Here is a 22460-nt window from a genome sequence, read left to right as displayed (position 1 = left end):
AATACTACCAATCAATACCAACACATTGTTCCGCCGACAAGTGACTCGAACACACACTGAACAGTACACTTCACTTCTCCCTTCACACACATAATGCGCCTGGAACTACAGTGGAACTGGTGGTGGAGCTCCCATATCACACCAGTATGGCATATGCAAAACATGTGAGCAATGCCTAAAAAGCCCCGGCGTTGACGTTTAACGCACTCAACCGGCTCGCCATCTCAGCGCATCCTGGGAAACCCCCGTGGTGGTGCGTAGTCACAGACGCGCTCCGACAGACGCTCCGACAGCCAGCCCGGGCACAGCACAGAGGCGTGAGTGACGAGCCCCACAACGTCCCTCTGAGGTCCTGTCAGGTCGTCTTCTGCACCCCGTCCACCGTGGATCGATCCACATGTCGTGTAGTGCACGTTCTGCCTGACGTGGGGTCAGATGTGTCTCTATCGGGAGGCGAGCCTGCCCGCATACGGCAGATCCGCCAGTCTGGTGCTAGCCTGCTGGAGCTAGGCGGCTGAAGCTAGCCTGCTGGAGCTAGCCTACTGGAGCTAACCTGCTGGAGATACCGTTTTGGAGCTAGCCTACTGGAGCTAACCTGCCGGAGCTAGCCTGCTACACTCTGTGTGTGCGTAGCCGTTCGCTAGGCTGTCGCTAGCCTACTAACGCTACTTTGTACAAGTGTAGCTGCTAGCTAGCCTGTCAGCTAACCACCAGCAGCATCTAACGTGAGACGGGTTGTTCGGCGTGACACCGGCGGGGATGACCCACGCACCATGCACACTGCGGCGGCTCCTGACGTGTGTCTGAACTGAACCCCGCGTAAGGTGAGTGAGATGCGGCTCTGACGTGAGTGTCATAACGTGTTAATGTTAAGCTAGCTGCCCTTATGCCCTGGAAGGCCACAGCTGGCATCCCGCAGCATATGACATTGTTGTGATGGCTGTCAGTGGGGACGTTGACACCTTTTGCATGTTCGTTGTTGAGATGAGGCGCTGAAGGCACCGCAGCTCATTATAATGTAAACGGTGGACCGTCTCCCCCGCACAGTGGGGAAGCCATTGACCCAGCTTTGATATGTACTGTATTTCAGTGTGTGTGTGTGTGTGTGTTCATTTACACCACTTTCGTTCTTGGTGTGGCTGGTCGAAAAAGGTAATTGTTTACCTCATTATCTGGTCCCTGCATCTCCCTTATATTTCCATATCGAAACCAAGCAAGCTGTATGATGCCGCTCATGCCAGGTTTAGATTGTACCCATATAACCTATGTCATCATAGGGGTGGTCCCATCACCACCGTCACCACAGCAACCTGTATCAGAGGTATCACTCACAATTCTTTATTGATCCCGGGGAAGATGGTTGCCGTTGCTATTGCTGTCGTATCCCGAGGTAATTTGAGAAAGAGATAACAGAATACAAACAAAGCATACAAGTCAAAATAGTGTTCATGAAAACAAGCATACTCATCATATCTGAGGGAGATGCCCCCCTGATGCCAGCACATGCCAAATATACGCCTATGTACTGGTCCATTTTTATGCAGTGATAGTACATTCTGGAAGTGGAAGCAAGCATCGAGACCTTTTTGTTTCCATTGCTTTCATTCTTTTGTCCCTCATCCTGTCATTGGATATAGGCCTAGTGCTAAATAAATTATTTAATTTGTTAGTGTTGCAGCTGCAGTTCCTTAATGACCTTATGCTGGAGGTCATGGTTACAACAAAGATACTTTTCTTGTTTTGGAATTAACGATGACAACGACCATACAAAGTTTTTAATGTTTAACGTGGCAGTTAATGTTCAGTGCTGTTCTGGCAAAGGGGGATAAAAACATAGAGGTAATATGCAACAGGTAGGTAATCGGCAAATGGCTGATAGGATGTGGGCTCCAGGTAGAAGGAAGACAACAGCTTGGGACTGAAAGTCTCAGTGTATTAAACACTAGTCTGGGCAGTAGAGTAGGCACGGCTATACAACGGCTGCCGCTCACTGTGCACCTACTTAATCAAGTTGCCTACCGTTGCATTCTGTTATTTAGCAGACCATTTTTTTTTATCAAAAGTGATTTGAATATGAGTCCAACAACAATCCTAGTGTTGATGTAGGGTCTTGTGTGCTTTGGCCTGAAGCCTTTACAAACAAAACAAAAGCCAAAAACCGCCAGTAAAGTTTACGACCCATGTCCTCTGCCAGAGCGATCGGTCTAAAGGGTTTCCCCTCCCTGCAGACCCCCCGGCCAGGCTCGCCCACGGCGTTAGACCCGACGTGGAGCATGCAGCCATGAGCTCTGCCCTGTGGAGCCAGGAGAAGCCCAGCGCGGGCTTCAGGGAGGACTGGCGCTTCTACATGGTGGTGACGGAGTGCGTGGTGGAGAAGCCTCCGCAGAAGACCCTGCGCATCCCCCGCGGCAGCCTGGGGCAGGCCTGCCAGGAGCGCAACAACCTGGGCCGCACGCTGCCGCCCAGCAAGGGCAAGAGGAGCCTGCGCATCTTGGACCAGACCAACGTGGTGCTCAGCCTGGACGAGCGGGACGTCCTGGAGCTGGACGAGAAGCTGGCCGAGATGCTGTTCCCCATCACCAACTGCGAGGAGCGCTACGCCCTGCTGTGCAACAACCCGCGGCTGGAGCGTGCCCGCGTCATCGACTGCGGCTCGAAGGTGCACGTTCAGCTGCGCACCGGCGACGAGCCGCTGCCCGGAGTGGTGCGCTTCAAGGGCTCGCTGCTGCCCGACCGCGCCATCTCGGGGGTCTGGTTCGGAGTGGAGCTGCTGGTAAGAACGGGGCGACTTCTGGGGGTGGTTGGTCCGAGGGCGGCCTATTCAGTGTTTGGGTTCCCACGGAAGGGACTCTTCACCCACCAAAACATTTTAGGATTTCAAATTAGACATTTTACAAACGTCCTTTCTGCAAAAGCCATTTTCTTTAAAATCATTTTATGTAAATCCTTTTTTTTTTGCTAGAACTAGAGATACAAAATAACAATTTCAACCAGGCACTGGTGTTCCCCCTGACACGGTTAGTAGAACAGCCGTTGGGTAATTACGTCGTAAAATCAAATGCCAGCCCACCCGTCTTGCGGTTGTCCTCTGCCATGCAGCATCTTCTGTGACAACGTGGGGAACGTAGTCAAACACAAAGGGCTTCTCATTCACAACACAACGCTGCATTTATCCACAGTCCCCACCGTGGGCTGCCAACACTGACTGACCGGGGACAGACATTCTGACCATCACTCGGTGTACATTCCTTCAGTGGTTGGTGCATCCCGTCTCAGTAGCCCCTCAGCGTAGCGCTTACCAATATATTAAATATCAAGTTATGTTATTCCCACATCAGCAAGCAAGCTTTTTATTAAGTTGTCCTATCCTTCCAAATGCATCTTTGTGTTCATCTCTGCATGAGACTATTGGATCATGTCGCATATATTACTTGCATATAAAATTCTGCAACTCATTGGCAGAAGGTATATATTTTTTTACAGGCCCACTGCAGCAATCAATCAGAAGCCCTCTGTAATCTGATGATTCTCCTGCAGAGTGCTGACCAAGCACCCTAACTTAGACCTCTTGCTCTTCTACAACGATAATATTTACATCTCCTGGCTGGCTGCTTCCCCTTCCCTCTCTCTCTCCCTCTCTTCCTCACTCCCCCTCTCTCCCGCCCACTCCATCTCCCTCTCCTGGCATCCTGCGTCCTACTCTCCCTCTCCCCCTCCCCTCCTCCCTGTCCTCGTTCACCCTGCCCCAGGAGGAAGGGCGTGGCCAGGGCTTCACGGAAGGCTCCTACCAGGGCCGCCAGCTGTTCCGCTGTGAGGATGAGTGCGGCGTGTTCGTGGCCCTGGACAAGCTGGAGCTGTGGGAGGACGAGGAGGAGGAGCATGGCGAGCTGGAGGTGGACCACGTCGCCCTGGTGGAGGAGGAGCAAGACTACCCGCCCCTGGACATCAACTCCAGGGTCCTGGTGCAGACCAGAGAGGGGCCCGAGAGGGGCACCATCATCTTCTGCGACCTGTTGCCTGACAACGAAAGCCTGGGCTACTATGTGGGCGTCGACATGGTAAGAGAGCGGAGCTGCAGTAAGCGATGGAAGAGTTGTGGCTAATGCAGCTGGTTAAACTGAAGTGATGAAGCCATAGATCAAATATGCAACTTAATGGCTCCCACAGCTGTGCAAAATGATTTTCCTGACCTTTGGGAAGATATCGATTTTTTTTTTTTATCACCAAAGCCAGATTATACGTAGAATATGTTAGTGTAAAAATCCATAAAAATGTTGGTTAGGGAAACCCCTGTCCTGTTTACAGATCCCAGTTCTCTGAGCGGTTGCCTGCTCTTCTGGGGTCTTCTTCTGCTTCTGTTTGTGTTTGTGAGCCGGTAATGTCCGCAGTCACCTGTTCCAATAGGGTTCGGGAACGTAGCCATCAGACGAGGCAAACACGCTGAGGCATTTGACGGAGACTGATGATAGTGAGCCGTAGCAATAGCAACAATAACAACAGCAGCAGCAGCAGCAGCAGCAGCAGCAGCCTTCTCATTACATCGCAGCCATCCAGAGAAAGGAGAGTCACGCGCACTGTGAGGTATAGTCTCAGCGCTAGCTATGACCCAACAGTGTGGCAGAAGGCCAGCAGCGAGGCGAGGAGTAGCCCACTGCTCTGCCTCCCTCTCTGCTCCCAGCCTCTCCCTGCTGCCTCTGCTTGCTAGTGGCACCAACAACCGTACTCCGTTAGACCGCCCTGAAGGTAGAGAGGGCTCACAGCACAGCACCGTTGACAAGAGAACCTCAGTGGGATGTGTTTTAGACTGGAGCTCGCTCCAGCTGCGGTTATTTATATTTACACAGCGTTTTCTAGTTGGATTTAGTCGTTTTTCTGCAGACTTCTTGTTCGTTATTCCGGTTGGGATCTAACCCAAACGGCATGGTGTTCCTACGAGATGCTGACCGGCCGCCGCGGGTCTTAAAGGTGTCGCATGCTGTTTCAGGACAATCCCATCGGGGACTGGGACGGCGTGTTTAAGGGGAAGCTGCTTTGTAACTTCGCCAGCCTGGAGCACACCCTCCTGGTGCCCATCTGTGACGTGATGCCAGGTGAGCCAACCAGCGTTTTCTATCAGCAGCCTATCGGCATCGATGGCTCATGATTTGACATGGAACATGTCTAATCATGAGCCTTTGACGCCGGTAGGAGCTTCTCCGGCGGTGGCGCCGGCGCCGGGGCCGGAGCAAGCGCCGGCGCGGAGGGTTTTGCGTTCGCGCAGCCAGCGAGGGAACAGTGGCCCCTTTGTGGCCATGATGGCCCCTCGCTGGCATGTGTGTTTTTGTTTTTTTTTAAGTCAAGAGAGCGTCTCTGAGGCTCTTTGTTCTGCTTGCATTGGCGTATTGATTTGTTTATGTTTGTTTCGGCCTCTCCTCTCTTACGGCGCACAAGGAGGAAATCAAACCCAAAGAAAGCTTTTTGCTTTGGGCCGTTTTTTTGGACTTCCCTTAAGTTCCCTTGTCCTTGTTTATTGAAGAGGTCAGGGACTGAGTGGATAGTCCTCCATTATTGTTTAATGATTGTATTCGGAGTGTATTTTATTTTTTGATTGACATTTTTTGTAACTGTGCCAATTTGCACCAACTTCAGCTGACTGTACGTGTGTCTTAATCAAGAGAGAACAGCGTGGAAAATTGCAAACTTAGTTTGACATCAGAAGCAAAATCGCTATTAAAACTAAACTAGTTCAAATATTTGCACCCCTTTGCTTAAGACTAGAAACAACAATGCATATATCCAGTGTGCAAAATACCCGTCAATATTCGGGGGGGTCCCCATCCCTCGATTGTTGCGCAATACCGATCTAAATTTTCTCAATATGCAGTAGTCTTATAACATTACAATATTTCCTGGATGCAAGCAATCAGTCTATAGCCTACATGACAAAACACACACACACACAACATCTTTTGATAATCCAATATGCTATAGTAGCCTATTTACAAAGCAACACTTTAACAACTTTTTTAAAGTTGTTTGGATGCACGTTGTTTTATAACAAGGAGAGGCAAAGTTGTGCATTACAATGCAAACACAACAATAATTGGCACCAATATGGTGCACTTAAAAGAGCAATCAACAACTGAATAATTGCCAGGTATAACCTATCGGACACTGGCACGCAATCAGTGCACTTGCAACTGAGTGCCTGCAGTATGACCGATCGTGTGACATTATTTAACCATCCATTTACAGCAAAAACGATTAGACAGATACATCATTGAACACATACACAAAGCACATTCGTCCAACCACAGCGGATGCTGACAACATTTAACACAACAAGCCAAACATCACCACGGCAGGTGCGCTCTCTCGCTCTCTCTCTCGCGGTCTCTCTCTCTCTCGCGCGCGGTCACTCTCTCGCGCGGTCTCTCTCTCACTCTGGCAAGCACGTAAACAATCGGTCCAACTTCTCCAACTCCAAGGCTAGGCTGCTTCACTAAGACCACTCCCAACCACAAGGCCTTCATAACCATGCAGTATGCCGAAGATTAAAAAAGATAGCCTCTTACTTTAAGTTGGAATAGACCCAAAGTGTGTGAGTGATACACTCTGGTTTAGCTTTCGCTTGCTAGCCGTTTTTTGTATGACTTGTCAACATTACGTCTTTCTACTGTTTGGCGAACATGGCTAATTTGCATACACACACAGGGCTCAGCTTGGCAAAAAATAACATATTTGCGAATACATGTTTTGAGTTCTGAATACTGGACATGGTGAGCTTAAAAACATTTAAGTGACCATAAGTGACAATAAAATATTTTACCTTGTAATTTTTTCACAAAGTTTGAGACCCCCCTCAAATTTGGCTTTTGAGGCTTTCAGGGGATCTCCTGTAGACTGGGCAGCCCCGCGCATTCTGCCGCAGTTTCAATTCTCTCTGCATAAGGGTCTGGAGGAGAGCAATACATTTCTTTCTGCTTCCGATACGTTTTTGCGGGAGCCAATCACCAAGCCGGCTTCTCCCCCCGGCGCGCTATTGGCTGGTTTATCACATTGACGACAGGGATGCGGCGGCAAGCAGCCAATTGTGTCCAGAGTCAGTTGAACTAGGCCTGATGATCACGCCTCTTGAACTGAGGAAAATGACAGTAGCTTCCCTAGACCAACGTGCATCTACAATTGAGCTTAGTCTGGCAATAGCCAGGCTAGGTCTCATGGGTAAATCGGGGGGGTCGAGACCCCCCCCCCCCCCCCCCCCCCCCCGTATTTCGCACACTGCATATATCTAAATATAATAATTAACATTGATATATTAATTTTAAATATATCAGTTCAGTTAATAAAATGGACGGTACTGTAAGGTCATACAGGCAGGGTAAGACCTTATTGGTCGCTGGTTGTGTCCTGGCTCTAATGGGGCTCATTCACTGAATCAGGCGTTGCGGCTATCACCGTTAACTGCAGCGACGATGTATGGGTGTCACGCCATGGTTCATTGGTGTGACGTCATGCTGTGAACTTAAAGCAGTCCTTCACGGCTGGGTTGTACCGCTCTGGTAAGGCCACATGGTGGCCATCGTCACCGTTGCTCGGTAAACGGCGGAATGCTAACGTATAGTTTACCGTGTTTACATGGTAAACATGGTTCTTTCTCCTCGAGTGGGCGTCTCCTGGTCTCATCGCCAGTTTACGTGATTGGCCATTGCAGTATGATGTTGGGGTTGCGTTTCTCCAGAAGTTGATTCTGTTTCAAAGTTTCGCCGTAAGCCGGCTGGGTTTCTTTAAACGGCATGCGCCCCCCACCGTCACATCTTAAACAAACGACCCCCCCGTTCAAATAAATGGTCGATCTGGTATTATCGCAGCAGCGCCTGATTCAGTGTGGACAGGCCCTAATGGGTCTGTGTTTTTCGGCTGTGCAGAATATTCCATGCAGGACCAAAGGCTGCAAAAGCACAGTTTTGCCCCCAAAGGCAGCATCAGTGACAAGTCCTCCTCTGGCCAAAGCAGACCAAAGAGCAAAGGTACTGCACGGCTGATTCATCGGAAATGTCACAAATATTACAGAAATATTACAGAGATATAAAGAAATACGATTTTGGCTGCTGACTGACTGGTGTGAGCACACCAGTCAAGTGAGCACTTGACTGGTGTGAGCACACTTGAATAAAAATACAAGTCTGGTTCAGGATCCTAATTTCTTGATATTGCGCAATTATGTATGCAATATGGCTTATCCCGAAAGCTATATTACAATTTTGTATAGTTATTTAGTTATCTCGTTTTTTATGTGTTGCATGAAGTTTAATTTCAAACGGTCTCTTTTCCACTTGTTTTACTTTTGTAATGTAATGTCAGTAAAATCTTTCTTTAACTGTTGTACATTTTTTCTTTTCTTGTTTTTTTGTGATCTTCAATCCATTTCCTGTTTGATTTATGTCATTGAAATCGATGAAAGGGAATGAGGTTGTGTTTTAAATATAAGTGCATTGCAACTATCCACATTTGTTAATCCCTGATGCTTTCTTCATCTTCTAATCCTCCTCCATCCTTAAACTTTTTTTTTTACCTGTCATTTTGTTATTTGCACTGATGTGACACCAGCATACACATTTTATTTATAACTTCTGTATTTATTTATCTTCCTCTACATTTGCGTGTGTTGTTTGCAGGCTTAGGTCACCAGTGTGGCAGTAGAAGCAAGTCTGAGTTTTACTATACTTTAAATGGCAGCTCTGTTGACCCCCCTTGCCAGCCCAAATCCAAAAGCACATGGTACATTGATGAAGGTAAAACCGGACCTGAGATGTTCACTTGTCCATGTGATGTCACTGTCTTGGTAGCAAGCTCCTGCTCATTCAAAGGATTTCACCATCTGGCTAACATTATAAACATATAATGGGGTTGGTTCGGCGTTCTCTTCACCTGAATCACAGAGGGAGAAGTGCTTGTACATCGTGGCGTAACACAGCATAAGAATGTTAATGGTATTATTAGTGTTTTGGTTATTGTTTTGTAATCATCCTGCAATGACATTAGTAATGTTAAAATTATTTGTCATAATGGGTGACATGATTCTCATACGAGACGTTAGCTTAACAAACCTTTGATTAGCCTAGGATACGGTATATTTAAATTTATTTAGGATTTTACATTACTGTAACTTACTTGAGTACTGTCAAAATAAATATCGCCAACGAAAAAAAGCCCATGATGCATCTGATGTACAAGCCCTATACCCAACATAACAACAGCAAATCTGGGCGTTTTGGGATGCATATTGGAGAAATGGACTTTACACAGTAAAAGACCAGAAAACACATGAGTTGGGCAACGTGAGGTTCTCAGTAGCTTGCTATCAGGACCCTCCCATCAGGGTCCAGTCATTCATGTCCATGCACAATAAGCATCCACCCGCATGGAGCTTCTCCAGTGGCACTGTCCCCATCTCCACCCAAAGGCTTTTAAGAATGTCTGCCTACTTTTTGCGCGACTGTCTTTATCTTCGCATCTCAGGCAAAGCGGTATGTGTCCAAAGACTGTACATTTGTGAAATGCTGTACGTCAATGAAAGTCTAGAAATGTGAAGCACGAAACCTTTTTGTAAATGTCATTAGTAAAAGCCTTTGTCTCGTGTTGACGTCTCAAGTGGTGTGGGCAGTACGTTATCCTGGTATTGTCCGTTGCCTGTATCACCATTGAAATCACAACAGACCGAGTTCTGCTTTGTTAGAGGCAAAAATGGACGTGCAGTTCTCTTCTGTAAAGGTCAAAACGCAGGAAAACACTGCAATGTAGACTGCGCTCTCAACCATGAGACGGATGAGAACTCCAAGCTAAATACGGTGCATTATAAACCTGCATTACATTTCTTTACATAAGCTGTTTGAAGGCACATGCAAAGAAAGCGGTCCATATATCCTGTAACAAACCAAGCAACTAAAATTGAGCAAGTGATCAAATGTATGTGTTTCTATACCTCCCTGAGGATTCATCTGCAGCGTTTGTATGTGGGTGTGTGTGGGTGTTACAGGGGAGGAACCGGCTCCATTGTTCCCACTTGGTGTTGTTTCTTTGGTTCCCCATTAACGGTTCTTATTGTTTCCTCATCGCATCGTCATCACTTCCATCCCTTTTCATTTGGTGCTCTTCTTTTCAATGCTCGTTTCCTTATCTTGGTGTCGTGAAGCTCCGCTGTGTCTCGTGTCGATGTTTGAAGCTGATCCATGAAGCCTCTTCATTTTTCTGTCACATACACCTTAGATAAACGTCTAGGGAATACACCTCAGCCGGTCCTGAGATGATGAGCGTCTGACTCTCCTCTCGGTTGTCTCCCCCCCCCCCCCCCCCCCCCCCCCCGTCCCATCAGTCGGAGAGGACCCTGCTAAGTCTCTCACAGACACGCCGCCGGACTTCAGCCAGGCCTCGCCGCCCTCCAGGGTGCCGGCGCCCGGTTCGCTGTCCAGCGACAACAAGTTCCACTCGCTGCCCTTCAGCCTGAACCGCAAGCCGGGGCCCAATGGCAGCATAAGCCAGGGGCCGAACTCCCTGTCGGTGGGGTCGGTGATGGGCGAGCAGCCCGACCTGCCGCCGCAGTCCATCGGGGCCCCGCCCTCATCGCCGCGGCCTTCCACGCCGCCGCGCGGCCAGCCGGGCCTGGAGGTGGGCTCCCTGGTGGAGGTGAAGGAGAATCCCCCTCTGTGCGGGGTGATCCGCTGGGTGGGGCTCCCCCCCGGGCTGCTGGAGCCCCTGGCTGGCCTGGAGCTGGTGAGGCAGCGGCCCCGCTCTTCTGCACTTAATGGAGGCGATGCTATTTATTCACTCGCACGCATGAAATAATGTTTCGTATAGGGATGGGAATTTGCAGGGTCGGGTCGACGTTTGAGTTAACCTGTCGCGCCCCCCCCCCCATCCCAGGAGGAAGAGTGCGTGGGGTGTACCGACGGGACCTTCAAGGGCACGCGATACTTCACCTGCCCCCCCAAGAAGGCCCTGTTCGTCAAGCTGAAGTGCTGCCGGCCCGACTCCCGCTTCCCCTCGCTGCACCACTCCTCCAACCCTATTGAGCGTTGCAACTCTATCGGTGAGCCGTCCCCTCAGACAGCCTCGTGGGGTTTCTTTTTGAACGGGGATGCTTCACAAGAGTTTTAGATGTGAAAATACTTAACGGAAATGGAACTGTGGCTGCTGACTGTCGGTGTGAGCACCGTCGAAGGTGTGAGAACCTGTGAACACATTTGTACGCCGAAATAGAATCCAAATACAAGTGTGATTCAGATCCCACTTTCTCACTATTGTACTCATTCTTGTATTCTTGACGTAGCCTGAAAGACATTACATTTTTGCATTAGTTAATTTGTTTTTTATAATGTGTCGCCTTTTGTTCAATTTCTAACTTGTTTCACAAAATTATTTTCGGTAAAGTCATTATTTAACGGTTGTACCGAGTGAAATCATTTTGAACTTTTGCAGAACTAAATATTTTAGAGAGAAAACACAAGAAATTACTTGCTTACTTTTTGACCTCTATGCAAATCTTCATTCAAATGTTTTGCCAAATAACAAAAGCAAAAACTTGATGTGTCTTGCACTTCCTTGCACTTCCTGTTCTAACTCACTTTACAATAAGTAGCTCACAAAAACCACAGCTCTAAAGGTAGAGCAGAAAGACATAAAAACACTGTGAATAAAGTAAGTAAAAAAAAAAAGAACCCAAATGATGCAACGTTCTTAGCCTCCCCGATCAACCTGTAGTTCCTGAGCGCTGACCCCCTTTGTCTCCTGCTGTAGCGTTCGGAGGGTACCTGAGCGAGGTGGTCCATGAGAACACGCCCCCACGCACCGAGCACGACGGCCTGGACGTCATGGTGGGCAAGAAGAAGGGCATCCAGGGGCACTACAACTCCTGCTACCTGGACTCAACCCTCTTCTGGTCGGTCCTCTCTCTCTTCCCTCTCCTCTCTCTTCTGCTACCTGGACCCCACCCTCTTCTGGTTGGCGCCCTCTCTCCCCTCTCTCTCTCCCCTCTCTCTCTCCCCTCTCTCTCTCTCCTTTCTCTCCCCCCTCTCTCTCCTCTCTCCCCTCTCCCTCTCTCCTTTCTCTCCCCCCTCTCTCTCCTCTCTCCCCTCTCTCTCTCCCCTCTCACTCTCTCCTTTTCTCCCCCCTCTCTCTCTCCTCTCTCGCCTCTCTATCCTCTTCTCCTGCTACCTGGACCCCACCCTCTTGTGGTCGGTCCTCTGTCTCCCCCTCTCTCTCCCCTCCTTCCCCTCTCTCTCCTCTCTCATTCTTCTCTCACCCCTCTCTCCGCTTTCTCCCCTCTCTCTCCTCTTCTCCTGCTACCTGGACTACCTCTTCCGGTGTTTGTGCTCTCTCTCCTCTCTTTCCCTTCTCTCCCCTCTCTCCTCTCTTTCCCTTCTCTCTCTTCTCTCTTTCACTTCTCTCCCCCCTCTCTCTTTCACTTCTCTCCCCCCTCTCTCTCTTCTCTTCTCCTACCTGGATTTTACCCTCTTCTGACTATCCACCCTCTCTCCCCTCTCTCCTCTCTCCTGGCCATCTGTGTTTAAATCCAGCAGAGGAAACAGGAAGTGGAACAGGGTTCCATTGTTTATTGTAAACAGATGCACAGGAATGCACAGCGATGTTCCCGATGTGGGGGTTTTCGGAAGTCTACTTTGTTTTAGACGTCCAATCAGTGTCCATTTGGACTTTGTTTAGGATGTGTTCTGGGAAATGCTTAAGGCATATGTATTGATGTCTCTTGTTAAAGCAACACACAAAAATAGCAAACAGGGCTTCCTATGTTCACATTTCATTTTAGTAATTGAAAGCTCCTCTGGGCTATAGCTATGTGTCTTCAATGTAGTTTGAAAATGATCATCCGCCACCCAACGCAGCACCCTTCCCATTTCTGCCCCGATATAGCAAACTGATGTTTTTTTTCTCCTCGTGCCTCCTCGAGAGAAAAGTTGAAATGAGTTGAAATGGAAATATTAAAGTGAAGTTTGGAAATGCATGCTCTGTTGAAGCAAACAACAATCGTCTGGTGTGTTCTCTTCGTGTAGCTCAAGTATCCTTAGCTGGTGTTGTTGATGTTCCAGTGAAGATGGCGGTGTTGACATACCTTGTCTCCCCCCCCAGTCTGTTCTCCTTTAGCTCGGTGCTGGATACGGTGCTGCTGCGGCCGCGCTCCAAGACCGACGTGGAGTACTACCGCGAGACCCAGGAGCTACTGCGCACCGAGATCGTCAACCCGCTGCGCATGTGAGTCTCAGCACCCCGACACCGGCCCTAAACCTGCAGTAGGACGCAGGCCTTTAAAGTAGGGGTGTACGGTATGAACGGTATAGATATAATTCTTTATTTCAGACCCAGGGTGGATCCATATCAGTACAAGCAACATCAACAAACAGACAAACAAAGAGTTAAAAAAAAATACAAAGCCTTCCGAAATATTCAGTGTCTAGCATACAGACATGTTCACCCATGGTTCCACAGTCTTTAGAAGACAGAAATTAGAAGATAAAATCAACATACAGTGATATGATACCGTTGCCGTCTATGCCTCAAATCGGTTTGGAGCAGAGATGCTCCGAACCAATCAGGGCAGAGATGCCTTGAACCAATCAGGGCAGAGATACTCTGAACCAATCAGGGCAGAGATGCCTTGAACCAATCAGGGCAGAGATGCCTTGAACCAATCAGGGCAGAGATGCCTTGTACCAATCAGGGCAGAGATGCCTTGTACCAATCAGGGCGGAGATGCCCTGAATCAATCAGGGCAGAGATGCCCTGAACCAATCAGGAGGCAGGAGTGGTCCAAAATCAAAATAGTCTCATGCAGAGGCAGGTGCAGACCGCCTGAAATGGATAATCAGTCTAAACTTTGATGGATGGCTGTGGCATTTCTAACAAATGACCCTCAAATAATGATTCTTTAATCTCACCTATAGAACCTTTTAACTACTACTCTATGATAAAAACATAAATCTTATTGGAAGGGCAAATACGACCTTGCATGACCCTCCAATAATGATTTATTGTAATTTAGGCACACACGTTTCACCCTGTGTGAACCAGTGGAGCACAGTGGATTACAGGCTAACAGCCTTCCCTGCTGTCATGGGGAATTGCAGATGGTGTGTTTTAATGTAGCATGAGTTAATATAACCCACATGACGTGCATTTGGCCCAACAGACATCTATGTCAATTATGGGAAATAATTCTCCCCTTATGTCTTGAGTAAGAAATGGTCTGGAAAATAGCTTTAAGATTGCAGCAGATGTGAGACAGTAATTTCATGTCTTGCAGACATGTCGATTTCCTTACTTAAATACTTGTGTCTTGTCCTAAAAATATGTCTAATGTGTAGGGTAGATGTTATTTACAGTCTATGTGTGTGTTTCAGACACGGCCACGTGTGTTGCTTACAGTGTTTGTGTTTTTCAGACATGGGTACGTGTGTGCCACTAAGGTGATGAAGCTGAGGAGGATCCTGGAGAAGATGGAGGCAGCGTCTGGGTTCACGTCGGAAGAGAAAGGTGACAGATACAAACAATGATTACAAATACCCAATATCAGTCAGCTTTCCATCTATATATATTTTACATTCATCCATCGAAGGTCAACGGACTTGAATGTAAAGTGCTTATGGATCATATTAAAGATTTTTTAACCTATATATGTTTCAGACCCGGAGGAGTTCCTCAACATCCTCTTCCACCACATACTGAGGGTGGACCCCCTCCTCAAGCTGAGGTCAGTGGGCATACGCTCCGTCTCGTTGGGGTAGGGCTGTCTCTGACACCGAGGCCCCGACCTTCTCCTGACCGTCGCACTCACAGTACTGGGGCTGCAAAGCTCAACATTAGAAAGCAATTGGTCATTTTGTGATAAAAGCACCAAATTTGGCAGATGTGTTTATATATTGGGAACAAAACTGGGTATCGGCCATCACAAACTCACACCCTGGTGGCCGTGGCAGTCTTTTTCATAATGGATTGGATAGTCTTCATTTTCCCAGAGTGGTAATTTAGTTTGAAAACAGTAGTCAACACAGCCAGCACAATTCATAAAATAAAAAAATAAAAAAACTGGCCACCAGCTGTTGGTCAAACTTTCCATCCCAGTGGACCCACATGCAATAACGGGCGTAATCTAGATCCTAGTAACCCTGAGATCTAAATAAAATACTTTAGTGCTCATGATTTGATAGACGCCCCGATTTGATTCACATGAGTCGTAAAAAGAAGCAGAGCCTCCGTGCGTTTCTAGTTAACTAACTAGTTATCTAACTGTTGTGGGGCGGGTATTGAAGTTGAGAGCCTTTCTAGAGAGGTTCCTGAACGTCCATGAGATGTTCCTGGTGAACCTCTCTAAAGGGAGACGTGTGCCCTGCAGGTCGGCCGGGCAGAAGGTCCAGGACTGCTACTTCTACCAGATCTTCATGGACAAGAGGGACAAGGTGGGGGTCCCCACAAGCCAACAGCTCCTGGAGTGGTCCTTCATCAACAGCGACCTCAAGTTCGCCGAGGTGAGGGTCGTCTTAGAAAAGCGTGGCTGCCCCTTGACTGGATGATGACAGATCAGTTACAAAATAATAACTCTAATGTAACCTTAATCCTATTCTTGACTGGATGATGCCAGATCTGTTGCACAATTTGAACCCTAATGTTCATCTTGGAGAAGTTCCACTTCCCTTTTTTTAAACGTCTAGTATAGTTATGGAGATGTTGTTAATATACTGTGTATTGTGAAAAACGTTTTTCAGTTGTGTTTTATCACCAGGGTTGGCCGATATATATTTCTTAAAAACGTTGAGGTTAATGGTTCTACCATCAAAAAAAGCAACCTTGAGCTGCAATGCTCTCTTCTGCCAAAGGGGGGAAGCATTCATCTGAAAATCTCTCTTCCCCGGTCTTGTTTCATTCTTAAACCGATTCATGAATCCAGCATAAGGCTACTAGGCTTGTTTGAGTGATAGACAAGCTATTAATACTGATCTGTATAAGCTTGTTATTCAAGACGTTGTACTAGTAGGCTAGGCCTGCAAGCTAAAAGGAGTTATTAAATCAGCATTGTACATGGATTAGCCTTATTTAGTTATATCGGGGCGATTCTGACTAGCAGTTTCACCAGGAGATTGAGCCACCCAGCCAGCTTCAGAACAGCCATAGACTCGTATATCACATGTCTTCTCCATATGTCTCCGTATCGTTAGCCTCATAACAAAATGTGCAGAAGTCATATTTTGGCCAAATTATAATATCTATCCGAACCTGCTGATTCACTGAGCCTCATTGACTATATCCTAAGCCAACAGCATGCTTTTTACATACCATAATCACTATCTGCATAAGTCATCCTTTTGCCTCAGGCACATTTGACACTTATAACAAGATTAACCTTAAAATATGACGTAGGCAATTTTGCTATAAGGCTAATGATTTGCATGTATCCAAATATAGTTTCAGACATCATTTTACTCTTTAGCGCACATCTGATCTGTTTTCAACATTGTGATAAATTCTTCCTCTACTCTGAATGTCTGCCATGGGATTGTATCCGTTCCCAGTGGGAACTCTCAGCGGTAACACTAGCTGCCATTGTTTGGCCTTTACTCTCTCGCCTGCTGCCTCGTGCTCAGCCACATCCCACTGTTGCTCCGGCATCAGATGACCACAGCTGACCGCGACCACATCAGTGGCAGGACGAGAAATATGGGTTTTTAACAATGAAATCAGTGCTTGAAACAATACATTTTTTTTTTTTTATTCATTGGTACTTTAATTTTTATTTTTCATTTTTTTTATCATATCATTTTATTTTACGACCGTGATATACTGTTCTATCAGAAAATATCCCTTAACCCTATTGAACCTCAAAATGAGTTTAATTTCCCCTGGATGCAGTGAGAGCTGTTCATTGGGATGCCTGTTCTCTATGTATTCTCTCCTCTCTCCCCTTCCCCTCTCAGGCCCCTTCCTGCCTTATCATCCAGATGCCCCGCTTTGGAAAGGAATTCAAAATGTTCAACAAGATCTTCCCTTCGCTGGAGCTGGACATCACAGACCTACTGGAAGACAGTAAGATCACTCAGTGTCTGTCTCAGGCTGTCACTACTGGTGCTTCATACTGACGATGAGGAAAGTTCAGATGGAGAGAGAGAGAAGATACGTGTGTGTGTTCTACCCTGTCTGCCTATATGTGTGTGTGTGGGGGGGTTGATTACCTGACCAACAAACCTCCATTGAGATGCAGTGCAGCTGATGAGGTAGCTCTCTCCTCCTAGCCCCCCGACCACAGGGGCCAGCAGTGTTTTCCAAGGGCCGTCCTCTAGAGTGACAGCAAGACTGCACTAACACTGTGTGTTCCACAGACAGACTGGTCTACCACTGTGTGTTTCACAGCCATACTGACCCTTACACTTTGTGTTTCCCAGTCAGACTTGTCTAATCCGGTGTGTTTTATGTCCTCCAGCCCCAAGGGAGTGCCGTATCTGCGGAGGTCTGGCCCTCCACGAATGCCGTGAGTGTTACGAAGACGGAGACATCACCGCCGGGAAGATCAAACAGTTCTGTGACAAGTGCAATACCCAGGTATGAGAGACAGAGGGCGCCGCAGTGTCAAAGATAATTAGAGGCGGCTGATGTACCGCACTCGGCCACTTGGTGGTGCCAAACTCCAGGGAATAACTCGTCTCACGGGCTGTTTGTTCGACGGAGAACGGTATAGTTTCACACAATGGTCCGCGAACGGAGTCCTGTGTACGATTATCTTGTGCTGTTGTTGTTTCTGTGCCTCTTGATGTTTACGAGGTGAATACACAAACCTTTTAACAGCGATACGTTCCACCATTCTCTTCTTACCGAGTTGAAACAGAACATGCTCTCTGTTTGCAGATGTTAACAACTTAGTTTTACTCCACGGACCAGACTAAACAGACCGTCTGGCCTCTGTGTTTATATCTATTTATTGTCAGTCTATTTACTCATCACTTTACCACAGGATGTTTTTGTAGGCCGATCTCGAAGGATGTATCATTTACCCTTAATAATTCCTTCGCTCTTTTAAATGTTTCCACATTTCTATTTTGGCTTCAACATCCTTATTCCCAGCATGCAAAAAAAAACAATATGTGCTAAGATGTATGATTTTCCTTTATTTATTATGGAACAGAAACATTTTGCTACCTATTTCATACCATTAATAAAAAAATTACACAAAAAAGGGGCTGCATTCCATTTTGCTTCCCTCACACAATTTAATCCTGTGTGTGTGTGTGTGCCTCTGTCCATGGTTATGTGTGTGGTTGTGTGTGTATGTCGGTCTGTTTGATTGTGTGTCTGTCCCTCTCCTTGGTTATGTGTGTGTGGTTGTGTGTGTATGTCGGTCTGCATGATTGTGTGTGTTTGTCTCTGTCACTTTTTGGGTGTGTGTGTGTGTGTGTGTGTGTGTGTGTGTGTGTGTGTCGTAGGTCCACCTGCACCCCAAGAGGAAGAGCCACCGCCACGGTAAGCTGTCCCTCCCCAAGGAGCTGCAGGAGGGCCAGGGGCGGCAGGGCAGCTTCCCCCGCCAGCGGATGGAGCTGTTCGCCGTGCTGTGCATCGAGACCAGCCACTACGTGGCCTTCGTCAAGTACGGCGCCGCCGACTCGGCCTGGCTCTTCTTCGACAGCATGGCCGACCGCGACGGTGCGTGGGGGGCGCGACGCAGGGCCGGCGCTGGGGGAGGGGGGCGGTGGTGGGTTGTGAAGGTGCGTTGGGGGCTGCCACTTGAGGCATCGTGACCTGGAGCAGGGGAGTGTGGCTGTGGTGGGGACCTTGAGGACGTGTAGAGGGAAAAGCAGCACGAGCCACCCTGGACATTCAGGCCACATTTTATTGTTGGAAGGTGGAAGATTGTTTGACACTGCTCTTTATTATGTTAAATATGTAAAAATAGTTATTAAAAATGAAATACATTAAATCTTTATTTTTTATTTTTACCAGTACGGTATTTTAGGAAGAATAAGGTCGAACATTTTAATTGATGGAAAGTGTAAATTGATCAAATGTATTAATTGTTATTTTGCAGCAAACCATCCCCATCCTGCTCTGTGCCGATACAAAAATATGAAATCAGAATTGTTCTGTGAAATAATGCGTACTGGAATGCAACTAATTCTGATGTGTGTCTCTGTGTGTGTGTGTGTGTGCGTGTGTCTGTGTGTGTGTGAGCGTGTGTGTCTGTCTTTGTGTGTGCGTGTGTGTGTCTGTCTCTGTGTCTGTCACTGTGTCTGTGTGTGTGTGTGTGTGTGTCACTGTGTCTGTGTGTGTGTGTCACTGTGTCTGTCTGTGTGTGTGTGTGTGTGTGTGTTTGTCTGTCTCTGTGTGCCGTGTCCAGGCGGTCAGAACGGCTTCAACATCCCCCAGGTGTCGGCGTGCCCCGAGGTGGGGGCCTACCTGAAGATGAGCCCCGAGGAGCTGCACGCGCTGGACCCCAAGAGCATCCAGGGCCAGGCGCGCCGGCTGCTCTGCGACGCCTACATGTGCATGTACCAGAGCCCCACCATGAGCCTGTACAAGTAGACCTCCCCCCCCCCCCCCCCCCCCCCCCCCCGCCCCCCGCAACACCACCACCCCCCTACACCCCCGACCACCTCCACCCTCGAGGACAAGAGCCCCGTCCAGAGACGCGCGAGGAAGACCGACGGGAACCACACCCGCCGGGCCCCTTCGGTGTGGGTGTGGTAGGTGGGGGGTTTGGGTGTGGTTCAGAGAGTGGCCCTCTCTCTCCCTCTCCGTTCGCTCTCCCCTCCGCCGAAGCTCCCCTTCATCCTCCCTCCCTCCGGTGTGTCAGGCGGAAGAGAGGGCCGCTCAGAGCTGGGGGAAGCAGCAGCAGCAGCAGCAGCAGAGAGAGGGCTGGGCAGGAGGGGGGAGCAGCCACTGGCTGGTGGTGGAGGAAGTGTCTGCCCGCTTCGCGCTGAGGCCATACCAGCCTCCCTGTGCCTCACATGCAGGCTGCCGCTGGGGGGCAAAGAGCAAGGACGCTGCCGATAGGGACCCCTCAGAGGCCCTCGGAATAGGAAGGAGGTGTGTGTGTGTGTGCGTGTGCGTGTGCGTGTCTGTGTGTGTGTGTGCGTGTGCGTGTGTGTGTGTGTGTGGGGGAGGTGTTGGGGAGCTCATCTCTGCTGACCAGACACGTGGAATAAAAACAAGACGTGATGACCGGGGGCCACCTCATTTACCTCGAGGAGAAGGGAGGTCCTGCCGTCCCTCATCACTGTTTGGAAGGGAGGGCTTTCCATTAGGACTCCGAGAACAAAAACAACTCCACCAACCACCACCTTCACCCGGCCCGCCTGCGAGTGTGTGGGAACTCTCCCCGGTAGCATCAAGTCTCTCACTGTGTAACATGTTTGCCGTCAACAGTATAAACGTGGACCCACTGTACAACCGCATCGACCATGTTCGACAACGACATTCTTCCATCGTGCCCAGTAGATGTCCTTTACAACATGTTTCTTTTGGAGCTGAAATTGTACAGATGTAGCCATTGTATGAGTCCCACTTAATTGCATGAGTGCCAATCAAATGCTGCGTTTCAGGAGGGGACGAACGGAAGACCATTGGTTCAATTTTGCGCCAGTCAGCGGTTGTGATCTGTCAAATATGATATTCCAGAGTTGTGTATTTTAATATATATGGGTTTGGTTTTATCGTACACCGTAGCTTTCGAGACAAAAAATCACCGGTATTAAAGGCAAGAGAAGGGGTTATTCTACAATGGCTACCGCTGTATATGGATGGAGGTCTCTGGCCGCTCCCAGGTTACTGAGATGAGGCACCAGCGGAAATAGAAACAATTTCTAGTACTCATAAATTAACAGTGTGATGTGAAGAATCCTGAGTTAACTGAATCTAAATTGCATTTCAAGTTTACAGATCTATATCGCTATATCTCTCCAGTCGATGTGATAACGCCTACACACAGTGGAGAAACGTGGAAGTATTTTGCTATCGCTGCCTTTCAGACAAAAAAAACAAAACTCATAAGACCTTCCCCCATCCATCCACCCATCCATCCATCCATCCATCCATCCCCGTGCAACAGATGACTTATACGCGATTGTGATCGTTTATTTATTATAGTATAATCAACTTAATCTTAAACCTGTCTTTCCCGTTTTTGAAGAATCGTGGCGATACAGTGATGCTCCCTCGCTACACGTGCGAGTTGTGAGTTGGGGTGGACTGTACCATGGAACTACTGAATGTTAACCCGAGGACGCCACGGGGAACCGAGCGGGCGCAAGGCTGGACACCTTGGAGCCTGCAGGGTTAAATATATGCAGTATATCTATATATTTAAAACACTTCTAAACTCTATTGTATGACGATTTTGACCAGGTCGAGGAACCTGCTTGATAATACGATAGTTATGCTCAACATGCATAACGAACAAAATACATGCATACCGAAGTATTGAGACAATGTTGTTTCATGTCAAAACATTTTGAGGGGTGGGATATCGATACAATTGTCCAATAATCCAGCAGAAATACATTCTAAATCACATTCCCTGGTTTGGATTCCCATCAAGGCACAAATTTGTTGAGGCTCATAAGGAATGAGGTCTCGGGAAACTACAACTCCCAGATGCTTGTTCCCCCCCCCCCCCCCCCCTCCCCAGCCGGGCGCCCCGCAGGGTGGAGAGGGGGGCGCGGTGTGTGTGAACTCGTTCTACACTGCTGAACTTAAATGCTTGTCACTGACATGGGGAACGCACAAGTCTCCCGACAGAAGATGGGACTTTCCTTCTTTCATCTACAGTGTAGACCGATGTGTCGGGTGGAAATTAATTTCAGTGATGTTCCTCTAAATGTTAACTAAAATAAAACCCGTTTTGAAAGGTACGCAATGCACGCCTAGTGGACCGATTTAATCCCGCATTACACCGATCATCCTCCAGTAAGTCCCGTGAAGACAGGGATCATCCACTTGACTGTAAATAGTTGAACAACACAACAATATGATATCAAGCTGCTGGTAACATGTCAGCCCACAGCGGGATAAAGATTTAAAACGACGGCCTGTTTTTTTACCGCTTGGCCGTTTTAAGATGCTTGTGTGTCCTATATATTGGGATTAAGTTCCATCGCCGGTGACCCAATTCCCCGGACTGTCTTTAAGAAAACATACCGCGTATGAATCTGAGTGTATTATGGATGCATCTCCGCCGCAGGAACGGCGCACCACACCTTCCCGTGGTGTAGTTTCTAGTCAAACTTGAAACCAGCTTAGCAAGCTGACTTAAGAATTGCCAGATAAGTATTTGTCAACACAACAGCTGGTACACAATGCCCTCTTGAAGCTTTATATCACAGCATATGCCAGCCGCTCGTAGCGTGCGATAATTTAGCCCGGGCCGGTTCTATGGGAGCAGATGGGCCCAAGTATTGTTATTCTCACTCCCGCTCGGGGCCCCTAGGGGTGGG

The 22460-nt window shown here is 48.1% G+C and overlaps 1 protein-coding gene across 6 annotated transcripts; it reads left to right on the top strand.

Annotated features, from left to right (window-relative positions):
• Positions 1 to 296: 296 nt before the first annotated feature.
• On the top strand, positions 297 to 21883 carry cyld (cylindromatosis (turban tumor syndrome)). Of its 6 annotated transcripts, none has more exons than XM_079736965.1 (17): positions 297 to 824; positions 2229 to 2773; positions 3750 to 4058; positions 4985 to 5090; positions 7908 to 8009; positions 8658 to 8774; positions 10355 to 10752; positions 10903 to 11068; positions 11776 to 11917; positions 13123 to 13245; positions 14432 to 14523; positions 14674 to 14740; positions 15383 to 15515; positions 16959 to 17067; positions 17462 to 17580; positions 18459 to 18675; positions 19367 to 21883. In XM_079736965.1, exons 2-17 carry the CDS (start codon positions 2282 to 2284, stop codon positions 19549 to 19551), a joined length of 2877 nt encoding a protein of 958 aa, XP_079593091.1. In that variant the 5' UTR covers positions 297 to 824; positions 2229 to 2281; the 3' UTR covers positions 19552 to 21883. The 6 variants fall into 6 exon arrangements, with proteins under 6 accessions (XP_079593091.1, XP_079593090.1, XP_079593093.1 ...); XM_079736964.1 differs by having other exon boundaries at positions 7875 to 8009; XM_079736967.1 differs by lacking the exon at positions 7908 to 8009.
• Positions 21884 to 22460: the final 577 nt, after the last annotated feature.

This window comes from Pollachius pollachius (assembly GCF_949987615.1).
Source record: "Pollachius pollachius genome assembly, chromosome: 5".
Lineage (NCBI taxonomy): Eukaryota > Metazoa > Chordata > Actinopteri > Gadiformes > Gadidae > Pollachius > Pollachius pollachius.
Note: the sequence above shows the minus strand (reverse complement) of the source record. Positions and strands in the feature narration are given on the sequence as shown.

What these genes read in the sequence shown, in the direction of transcription:
- cyld (XM_079736964.1), top strand. Translation starts at nt 2,282, where the DNA reads ATGAGCTCTGCCCTGTGGAGCCAGGAGAAGCCCAGCGCGGGCTTCAGG. An exon ending in CACAGACCTACTGGAAGACA is followed by an intron (nt 17,068 to 17,461) that starts GTAAGATCACTC and finishes TATGTCCTCCAG; the next exon opens with CCCCAAGGGAGTGCCGTATC. An exon ending in CAGCATGGCCGACCGCGACG is followed by an intron (nt 18,676 to 19,366) that starts GTGCGTGGGGGG and finishes TGCCGTGTCCAG; the next exon opens with GCGGTCAGAACGGCTTCAAC.